Genomic DNA, 10373 nt, shown 5'->3' on the forward strand with positions numbered 1-10373 from the left:
AGACCGACACGCCTGTAGTTCCCCGGATCCTCCTTGCGGCCCTTCAGGAGATGGGTGTCACAACTGCTAGCCACCAGTCGACTGGCTATCCGGAAGAGGTTCTTCACCGAGAGGGTTGTCGTGCACTGGCACGGGCTCCCCAGGGACGTGCTCGCGGCACCAAGCCGGAGGTTAAGAAGCGTTTGGACTGTGCTCTTAGTCATCCGGTCTGAATTCCGGGGTAGGCCCGCGTGGTGCCAGGAGCTGGCCTCGATGATCCTCGTGGCTCCCTTCCAAGTCGGGATATCCCACGATTTTACGACTCTGTGACTGGGCTGCTCCCGGATAGCCAGGACTGCAGATGAGTGACGGAAAGCGGCTCGGCGAGCACCTCCGCCAGCTCCCTCCGGACCCTCGGGTGGGTCCCAGGCGGCCCCACGCACTCGCGTGCGTCTGAGTGGTTTAGCAGGTCGCTAGGCGTTTCCCCGTGGGCTAGGAGGGCTCCCCTCTGCTCCCCGCCCCGTCCACCAGCTCAGGCGGCCGCGCTCCGAGGCAGGCGCGTGCGGAGGCCCTGCCCCTCCCGCCCCCACGCGGGGGTCCCCGGGCCCGGCCCGGCCCGGCCCGGCCCCGCCTGCGCGTCGGCGCCGGTGCCGCTGTTCCCCGAGCGCCTCCGCGCCCTCCGCGGCCGGGGCCTGCCGGCAGCCGCCTTGCGCCCTGCCGGCCGCCGGGGGGGAGCAGCCCCCGCCGGCGGCGGCTCGGCGCCCGGGCGGAGCCGGCCCTCGGCGGCGCCTCGGGAAGGTTCGCGAGCTGCGGCGGCGGGGGCGCGATGGCCTCGGCGGGGGCCGGCGGCCGCCGGCGGCGGGAGCGGGCGCGGGGCCCGGGCAGCCTCCTGTCGGGCAGCCCGTCCCCGGGCAGCCCGTCCCCGGGCAGCCCCCCCCTCCCGCGGTCCCCTGGCCGGGGCCACCTCCGCCCTCGGCGCCGCGGGCTGTGCGGCTCGCCTGGCCGCCGGCAGCGGTTTGCGGGCCCGCGCCGGGAGCTGTGTCCGTGTCGGCAGCGGGGTGAGGGACGGCCCTGGCCCCCGCTCGGGGCCGGGCCCTGGGGCCCCGGGGCCCGGGGCCAGCCCGAGCGGAGCTGTGGGGTGGAGGTGAGCGTCCGTGTTTCTTCTCCTGTGGCAGAGCCCGCCTGCACGAGCGAGGACGAGGAGAGCGAGGAGGAAGAGAGAGGTGGGTCCCGCCGGCCCTGCGAGGCAGTGCTGGTCCTTGTCCCCCGGGGCCTGTGCGCAGGCCGCAGGGCCAGCACCCCCAGGGCCAGGCTGGGTGACCAGCGCCTCCCGGAGCCTCGGCAGCAGGTGAGGGAAACGGAGGCACGGGCCAGGGCAGGGGGCCAGGCTGCCGTGAACTCCAGCCGGGTTCCTCGGGACTGAGGTAGGTTGTGGCGATTATGCAGGAGTTAGGCGAAGAGCTGCCGGTGTCAGGGGTGCCCGGGGTCGGTAGGGGGGCGGATGGCTGGGGAAGCCCGTGTTTGTGGGAAGGGGGACCCGAGGGGAGGCTTTTCCTAACCGCCTGGGTTTTTCACGAGCTCACCCCTTTTCCAGTGGACTTGGCAGAAAGCTCCTTGCTGAACAAGCTGATCCACACGTCCCTCGTGGAGTCCAGCCATCACGTGGAGATCCTGCAGCAGGACCCCAGCTCGCCTCTCTTCTCCGTGAAAACCTTTGAAGAGCTGCGCCTGTGAGTAGGCGGCAGCCCCCGCCGCAGGCAGGCTTTGGAGTTGCCTCTGGGCGCCGTTACCCGTTCTTTGTGAAATGGTCCCTTTTGATGCCTTTGGACAGGAAGAAGGAGCTCTTGCAGGGGGTTTACGCCATGGGCTTCAACAGGCCGTCCAAAATCCAGGAGACGGCTCTGCCGATGATGCTGGCACATCCGTGAGTACCAAGGCCGCACGGGTGAGCAAAGCGGTACCACCGTCTTGGCTCCCTTGAGGCATCGTGGCGTCGGGGTGCCGGTGCAGGGGTGCCAAACCTTTGTGCTCAACTAAGCAGCCTTTGCCTTGCAGGCCCCAAAATCTGATTGCACAGAGCCAGTCAGGGACAGGGAAAACGGCAGCTTTTGTGTTGGCGATGCTGAGCAGAGTTAATGGTGCTGAGAGGTACCCGCAGGTAATGTAGGAAGGGGAAAGCCCATACGGCAGGGGTTTGCCTGCACCCTCAAGCTGCTGTCTGTGGACAGAGCTCTGGTTTTGTCCCCGTCTCTACGGTTTTCTATCGGCTGTGGCCGCTGCAGTGGGATGGTAAACACCCAGGTAGCGTCCCAGCAGCAGGCAGGTCGGAGAGAAAGCTCAGGAGTGGATGAATCTGCCAGGCCGTAGATAGCCTGAATTTATATTTTGAGGAGCATTCAGCCAACTTTGACAAGCACGTGCAGAGACTCCAGCTGTTTCCTGTGACTTGTGCTAGTTTCTGGTGTCGTAAAAGGTCCTGTGAAGGCAAGTCCCCTCTCTGGGTTCAGAATCACCTACGCAAGCTGGTTACTGCACTTAAAAGTCTTGAATCTCAAGCATTCTGTGTAATTTAAACTCTCAGCTGAAAGCTGGACGCAGAAACAAGCGGCACTGTGCCTCAGGAAACAAATTTCCCTAGCAAAAATCACGGGATCCCAGAATGGGCGAGGTTGGAAGGGCCCTCTGAAGATCATCTAGTCCAAACCCTCCTGCTGAGCAGGATCACCTAGAGCACACTGCGCAGGATGGCATCCAGGCGGGTTTTGAAGTCTCCAAAGAAGGAGACTCCACCCCCTCTCTGGGCAGCCTGTTCTAGTGCTCTGTCCCCCTCACAGTAAAGAAAGGACCTCTCCTAGTAGTTACCTTGACTCCTTTCTGCCTACCTGCCTTCAGCTGTATTCCCATCTTCCAAACCTGCAAATGTGACTGCCGTTGCTGATCCCTCTGCAGGTTTGAAAGAGTTTAGCGGTGAGATTTTAGCATGCTGAGCTTTCCGTTCCTTTGAAATGCCTTCTCATTTGCATGGGGCATGCCATGCCAGGGGCGCTGTCTACTTTTAAAAGATGTGGCTCTTGTCTGACAGCTCTCGTTATCTCTCTAAGTGCCTCTGCTTGGCTCCAACCTACGAGCTGGCCCTGCAGATTGGACATGTGATCGAGAAGATGGGGCAGTTTTGTGCCGACATCAGGGTTACATATGCTGTCCAGGGAAACAGAGGTGAGTCCAGCCCTGCTGAGCAGAGTTGCGGGCGGTGTAACAGTCCTGTAAGGAACTAGCGGGATGCTGTGAGAGCTGTGAACTCCCAGGAGCTGTGCGGAGCTCTGAAGGCACATGAAGCAGTGTGTGAATTCCCGTGCCTTCTAAGGAGTCATTGTCGTGACCGCTGTCTCCTTTCAGAGGTGGGGCACCCCTTTTGCTGGTTTCCACCCCACAAGGCCGCAGGGAAGCGTCAGCCCTGCTTGATGGCTACCTGCAATTTTAAGCTCCTGAGCTCCGCTTTGCAATGACCCCCTCAAAGGCATCGCTAGGCAGTCAGAAGCTGAAGCAACAGGGTGGGAACCATGCTCAAGCAGCCAGAACATAGCAGATTTTGAGTCCCTATCTCACCGGAAAGTACCCTGCTCGTTCCCAGCCAGGTGTGTGTGGCCGAGGAACGTACTGCTCCTTGTACGGAGGTGGTCTGATACGATTTCTCCTCCTGCAGTTCTGCCAGGCGCCATGCTGGAGGAGCAGATTGTCATCGGGACTCCTGGGACAATGCTGGACTGGTGTTTCAAACGGAGAGTGGTGAATATGAAGAGAATCAGCCTGTTTGTGCTGGATGAAGCTGACGTAATGATCGACCATCAGGGCTTCTCGTACCAAAGCATTCGCATTCAGAGGTGAATACCAGTGTTGGCTTGTGTCCTGACACAAGTAGACATAGTCAAATGCAGTGTTTCTAGATGCCCTTAGATACGTTGGGTAGAGAAAGAAAGAGAGCAAGAGAGACAGGAAAAGACAGAGACAGAGACAGAGAGAGAGAGAGAGAGAGAAAGAAAGAAAACCACTTTGTATGCAAGAAGCTGCAAAACCAGGGAGCCAAAGAAATTGTCTCTGACTACGACATCCCTTGGATGTCCTTGGCCAGTCCGTGCTTTGCTCCTGATCAGAACGTAGACAAGTAAATCCTCCTTACCCGCTTTTTCCTGTTCGCTCAGCTTTGAGCAAATGAGCCACCAAACCAGCCGAATAAACAGGGAAAGAGCATCCCTTTGATGCAGAAGGCTTTTGCTGATGTGAGAATGAGCTCCTTCTTGCACATCGGCAGGCTGTGGTCTGCTTAGTCCTGGGATGTGTCTTTCTTTAAAAGTGTAGCCGTTAGATGAATAGGAAGATTTTCAGCTCACTTTAACTTCCTTTGAGCTGATACATCACTGGGTTTGGGATTCCAGTTCTCTTTCATGTTTCCCAGTGCTCTTTAATGTTTTCATAAATGACTTGGATGCAGGACTAGAAGCTATACTAAGGAAGTAGTACACAACGCTCTCAGGAGGGTGGTCTGGTGTTTGGGTGGACCTGCGTGGAGCTAGGAGTTGGACTCGATGATCCTTGTGGGTCGTTTTGAACTCAGGATATTCTGTGATACGGTGCGTTGTGTTGTAGGCGACACAAACAAAATAGCTTGAAATAGCCTTTCTTCAGGGCGTGGTGCAGGTTAATGAGGACTTCTGGGCACCAGGCTGCTCTGCCAGGCAGGGTCAGTGGTTGACCCTCAGCGTCCCGCTGCCCAGGCTGACGGGAGCTGCAGTTTCCTGGTGACAGAGGCGGTGAGAGAGATGAGTGTCACACCCAGCCCTTCCCAGCTCCTCTGTGTGCTCAGCTCAGCTGGATATGTTTGCGGTGCTGGAGAAAAGCACCTTGTGGCTAGCAGCTGGCTACTCCTTTTTAAAGGAAAACTGTTTTTAGATGGTCTGGGTTTATCCCTTCTAGCCGAAATGCAGGTGGAAAAAGTTCTCCTTAGAGGAGTGTCCCATCCAGCTGAGCTCTGCTAAAGGCGTGCTAAAGGGTTCTTCCTTGGGCTCTCTTTGGCATGACGTAGGGAGTGGGTTTACGAGTTGCAAAGGCTTTCTGCTGCTGTTCTTTCAAATTGGATGCATTCAAAGTATTGTCAGCAGTCCGAGGAAACAGGAAGTTGGTAACTCAGATCCTGTTACAAGACACTGCAAGTGAAACGTCAGGCTGGAGCTCTTCAGATTCCATCTCCATAACAGGGCTTAATGTCTCTGAACTCAGATGGAGATGGCTCTTTAGCGGCCGTGTTTTATTTGCTGTTCCTTTAAATGCAACCAAAGCTGGCCTGGATAAAAGCACATTCACAAAAGACTCGCTTTATCCATTATTGAAATGTAAGATTTTTCAAAAGTCTTTGTCCGTCCGCTTTCGTAGGTGAATGGATGGCTTTGAATTGTGGCTAAAAAACTCTGCGGGCCATGAAGGTCTTTACAGAGTGAATGACAGGGCTTGAAATGTAGCTAGAGAATCAGGGGATACGGGGAACTGTCCTTGGCACGTGCAAGTGCTGTGTGTGGGCGGTGTCTGCAGGTCCAAAGAAGGAGGCCAAGCGTTAACCGGGTGTTTTTTTCCTCCATTTGTAGATAGCCTTTTGGAATAATGATACTGCAAATGCAGAATAGCTTATTTTGACAGGCCTCTTCCGTAGAGCTGACTCATGTTGGAGTGCTGTGCTGTGCTGTGCTGCGTGAGGAATGGCCCTCTCCTGAGGAATGGCCCTCTCCGGATGGAGGAGTCCCTTGGTTTCCAAAGCCTGTTGATCCAGGGATCCTTGCAGCACGCCTCAGGGCTAACAAGTCCTTCTTCTGCTCTAGGGCTTTACCTAGGGGCTGCCAAATGCTGCTTTTCTCCGCAACCTTCAAGGAAACGGTGTGGAATTTTGCAATGCAAATTGTCTCCAACCCCATCATAATAAAGCTCCGTCAGGAAGAGCTCACCCTGAGCAATATCAGGCAGTACTACTTTGTGTGCAGGAACAGAGAGGAGAAGTACGAGGCCCTGTGCAACATCTACAGCAGCATCACCGTTGGCCAGGCTATGATATTCTGCCAGGTAAAGCAGCTAGTTTGCCGGGGGAGGGTGGTGGTGTCCTTGCAGTCAGTGGTACGTAAACGATCGATCTTACAGCGTGGCCTCAGTACTTGTGCCGAGACCATCAAAAGGAGGGAGCAGATGGAAGGGAGGGATGGGAAGCACGTGGACAGCGTTTAAAGGACGGCCCTTCTGGCACAGCCTGCCGTTAGATTGGCTGGAGCTGAGCGTGAAAGCACGCGCACTATGACTTGCAGCAAGTGCAGCCTTTAAAAGAGGTGTTTTAACAGCATCTCTCGTGACGGTTGGGATCCCGTTTGCCTGGCTTCCACAGGGAGCGTTGCGTAGAAAACATACCGTGTTTCCTTGCCCTTTGCGCTTTGTGTCCTGACAAGGGCTTCTTGCTCGTCTGCGTCACTCTGGTCTTCTTTTGAGGCTCTGCCTGTTAAAAAGCAGCAGGGGCTCAACTGAAAGGAGCAGGGGATTTAGGGGAAGCATACCAGTGAAGGATTGGCAACGACTGAGAGGAGCAGCAGCAGAGCTGCTGCAAAAGCTCCTCCTGCCTCTCCCACACATCTAGACTCGCAGGAGTGCGGACTGGCTGTCGGTGGAGATGAGCAAGGATGGGCACAAGGTCGCCATGCTGACGGCAGAGTTGACCATAGTGCAGAGGGCCAATGTGATTCAGAGATTCCGCGATGGGAAGGAGAAGGTCCTCATCACCACGAACGTCTGTGCTAGAGGTACCGTATCCTGAAAAGCAACAGCCTCGCAGCGTCTGCAGTGTGGGAATGCCCTTGCTTTGCCCCATGGCCCATCAACTTGCAGGGGACACACGACGCTGCTTCGTTTCTGGTGACACGAACCGTGCTCCGTGGCCTGTAGGTCTTTGGTTGCCTTGCCACGTCATTGTAGTGTGCGCTGCAGAGCCAGGGCTGACTGCTTTATACTGCAAGTGCTCAGGCAATGGACTGGCCCCGATCTGGGGGCAGGTGATTGCTTTCAGAGCTGTAGGAGCCTGGTTGCGAGAAACCTCTCTGTCTTTCAGGGATTGATGTGGCACAAGTCACCATAGTGGTGAACTTCAGCCTCCCTGTTAATCAGCAGAAACAGCTGGATTTTGAGACCTACTTGCACCGCATTGGGCGAACGGGCCGCTTTGGGAAGAAGGGCATTGCCTTCAACATGGTGGAAAGGCAGACCACGTACCTCGTGCACAGTATAGAGGAGCATTTCCGTGAGTATCCTTGTGCCCAGCTCTGTGGCGGTGCAAAGAGCTAAGGGACACGTGGATGAGAAGTGCACTGGGAAGCGTTAAGGGATGTCAGGAGTGTGGCCACCTCTTGCAGCCGCTCTGGCCCAGGACCCCATGCCTGGCTGCTGAAGCACAGCACAGGCCAGTACAGACCAGTACGGTCCTTGCGGGCTGCTGGAGCGCAGCCTGGTGCCCGGGCACCTGGGGTCTCTGCCCAGGCTGAGGGATGCATCTGCCACTTTACCCTCTGCACGCTCAATCAGCAGTGTCACTGAACACGTGTCCCTGAGACAGGCACGCACAGACACACACAAAGATGCAGGCACAGACACACAGACACAGAAGCACACACAAATCCCCTTCTCCTCGTCGGCTGGCAGAGAGGGATGGTCACTAGTGCAAGCACACACATGCACTTCCAGGGTCCAAACGCACACACGTGTTTGTGGGTCCGCAAGCACCATCGCAGCCCCTCTGTTCCCCTAGTGTCCCTGACCAGACCCCTGCCCTCTGACAGCTCCCCTGCTCGCTGGCTGGTCCAGCCTGATACTCGCACGGACCCCACCCACGCACCTGGTACCCTGGCCTGGACCTGAGGGACCCCACAGTCACTAGCTGGCCCAGGCTGAAGTTTGCAGCTGAATACACACACACACACACCCCATGCCTGCCCGCCCAGGCTGTAGAAGGTACAGATGCTCACCTCTGCCCCCAGCAGCTGTCACTTGGAGTTCATGTACACGCACACACACTCACAGTCACGCCGGTTGCCCCCCCCGCAGCAGATGTTTTTTTTGGATGCACACCATCCCCGGCCCAGTGGCTGGGAGTTGAAGAACCGCGCTTGCTCCAGTATCTGCAGTGAGACCCCTGCACTGGCTGCAGTAGGTGGCAGCAGAGGCCAGGGGCAGCCTTGTCCCTGTCTGACTGCAGGAGTTGGCACCACTTTTCATTGACACACAGGTCTCGCCGGTAGCTGGAACTTCGTCCTTGCTGTATGCATGCACGTGCACACGCACACACACACGCACACCGGGGGTTGAGTGTGAGAGCACAGAGAGACGGAAGTGGGAAAAGATTTAAGCAGGTGTAAGACTCCAAGACAGACCGTGGCGATCAGTCTCGGGGCTAAACCAAATAAGCACACCGACTAGCCCCATTTCACATGCAGCTGGCCGCTTCTGTACCCTTTCCTGCTTACCCCCTCTTTGCTCCTCCCATCTCCCTTTCCTGCTGCACGCCCCTCCATGAGTTTGTACAGCCCTCCCAGTTCCCACAGCCCTTCCAGTCCAGGTCCCCCTGGCTCACAGCGTTACGAGTTGTAAAGTGCAGGTTGTTCTTCTGGGAAGTGGCACCCGTGGTGTCTCGATAGCCCACCAATTAGTGTGAGTGGTGAGGTTAGTTTCTTGTCGTTGTCTCATTTGTTTTGTCAGGTCTGTGTCTCCGCGTGTTTTGTTTCTGGTTTCCCCCCTTTTCCCATGTTTCCCGGTTGCCGAGGTCCTTGATCGGATAACCTCTCTGGAATAAACATTCTGAGCTCTATCAGTCAGTGTGACTGACCAGTTTGGGTTCCCATCACTACGTCCCTTATCATTTGTCGGTCAGGTTTGTGTCTGTTGTGCTCTCTCAAAGTTTGATTATCGCTTGAACTCCACAGAGTGGAAATGCCATGCTGAGCACTTTGGGTAGCTTTTCGGCCCAGAGCGAGGTTAGCACGTGCCCTTAGCCAGGAAGCAGTATCCCAGAGGTGGCCAGTTGGTCCTGAGATGGCTGGAATGTGTGTCGGCTCTAATCCAGCGTGTCCTGCTGCGAAAGGCGCAGGCAGGAGCAGGCCTGTGGTAGCGTGGTAGTGTAGTCGCTGTTGCTCTGGGGTCCACGTGTGTCTGTGCTGGGTTTGATGCAAACAGCTGGGCAGGTTTCTAACCTCCCACCTCTGGACACGTGCTGAACAGCTCACAGCTTGTTTTACGTCATCTGTGGAAGGCAGAGCCGAGAGTCCTGGGCATTGCTCCCAGGGTTTGCCGCTGCTAGCAGCCCCAGAGCAGCAGTGCTTTGCCTTTGCCAACTCCTGGGCAGGCTGGTGCCTGGCTGTACTTGGCAGGCACTGAGATTTATTTTCTTTCTTCAGAGAGCGAGATCAAGAGGCTTGACCCAGATGACATGGATGAGCTGGAGCAGCTGGACAACTGAGCAAAATGTCAGGATTTGCTCCAGTGAATCCAAGTTTTGGTTTAACGTGGATGGGAAATGGATGGGAAAATTTCCCAGTTTTCTTCAAAGTTCCCGAAGATGCTTGGTTTTGTTGTGATGTTTTACAAGATGGGAAGATGAGAGGGGAGCGGGGGGAGAGTTGGGGGGAAGACACACACGACCCTCAGCCCTCAAAATTTTGGAATTCTTGTGATTGTTTTTCTGGAAATAAAACTTGCTTGGTTTGTCTCTGAGGTTTTTTATAGCCATAACTCTGCACGTCATGAAGAATCACCTGAAAACAGAACATGCAGGGGCTTAACAACATGGACCTGTTGGAGCAAGTCCAGAGGAGGGCCACGAGGATGATCGTAGGGCTGGAGCATCTCTCTGATAAAGACAGACTGAGAGAGCTGGGGCTGTTGAGCCTGGAAAAGAGAAGGCTCTGGGGAGACCCTACAGCAGCCTTCTAGTACCTAATGGGGGGGCCACAAGGAAGCTGGAAAGGGAGTCTATCAGGGAGTGTAGTGATAGGAAAAGGAGCAATGGATTTCAACTAAAAGGGTAGGTTTAGATTAGCTCTTAGGAAGAAGTTCTTACACTGAGGGTGACGAGGCCCTGGAGCGGGTTGTCCAGAGAAGTGGTTCCTGCCCTCCACCCCGCAAACAGGTGTTCAAGTGTTCAAGGCCAGGGCTGTGAGCAACCTGATCTAGCGGGAGGTGTCCCTGTCCGTGACAAGGGAGTTGGAACTAGGTAATCTAGGTAAGGTTCTAAACTAGGTAAGGTTCCTTGCAACTGAAACCGTTCTGTGATTTTAGGATTGTATGATCCCCCAGTGAGACTGGGAGACACGAAGAACAAGTGG

At 56.0% G+C, this 10373-nt stretch overlaps 1 protein-coding gene across 3 annotated transcripts; it reads left to right on the forward strand.

Annotated features, from left to right (window-relative positions):
• The first annotated feature begins 1018 nt into the window (after positions 1-1018).
• Positions 1019-9759, forward strand: LOC121062543 (ATP-dependent RNA helicase DDX25-like). Of its 3 annotated transcripts, XM_040542590.1 has the most exons (11): positions 1019-1037; positions 1155-1202; positions 1574-1709; positions 1811-1903; positions 2035-2137; positions 3081-3195; positions 3683-3860; positions 5847-6084; positions 6644-6806; positions 7112-7300; positions 9447-9759. In XM_040542590.1, the coding sequence occupies exons 4-11, from the start codon at positions 1842-1844 to the stop codon at positions 9506-9508; spliced, it is 1110 nt and encodes a 369-aa protein (XP_040398524.1). In that variant the 5' UTR covers positions 1019-1037; positions 1155-1202; positions 1574-1709; positions 1811-1841; the 3' UTR covers positions 9509-9759. The 3 variants fall into 3 exon arrangements, with proteins under 3 accessions (XP_040398524.1, XP_040398522.1, XP_040398523.1); XM_040542588.1 differs by lacking the exon at positions 1019-1037 and having other exon boundaries at positions 1177-1327; XM_040542589.1 differs by lacking the exons at positions 1019-1037; positions 1155-1202; positions 1574-1709 and having other exon boundaries at positions 3062-3195.
• The last annotated feature ends 614 nt before the right edge of the window (positions 9760-10373 follow it).

This window comes from Cygnus olor, chromosome 31 (genome assembly GCF_009769625.2).
Source record: "Cygnus olor isolate bCygOlo1 chromosome 31, bCygOlo1.pri.v2, whole genome shotgun sequence".
Lineage (NCBI taxonomy): Eukaryota > Metazoa > Chordata > Aves > Anseriformes > Anatidae > Cygnus > Cygnus olor.

What these genes read in the sequence shown, in the direction of transcription:
- LOC121062543 (XM_040542590.1), top strand. Translation starts at nt 1,842, where the DNA reads ATGGGCTTCAACAGGCCGTCCAAAATCCAGGAGACGGCTCTGCCGATG. An exon ending in AGGCTATGATATTCTGCCAG is followed by an intron (nt 6,085 to 6,643) that starts GTAAAGCAGCTA and finishes CCACACATCTAG; the next exon opens with ACTCGCAGGAGTGCGGACTG. An exon ending in CAGTATAGAGGAGCATTTCC is followed by an intron (nt 7,301 to 9,446) that starts GTGAGTATCCTT and finishes TTCTTTCTTCAG; the next exon opens with AGAGCGAGATCAAGAGGCTT.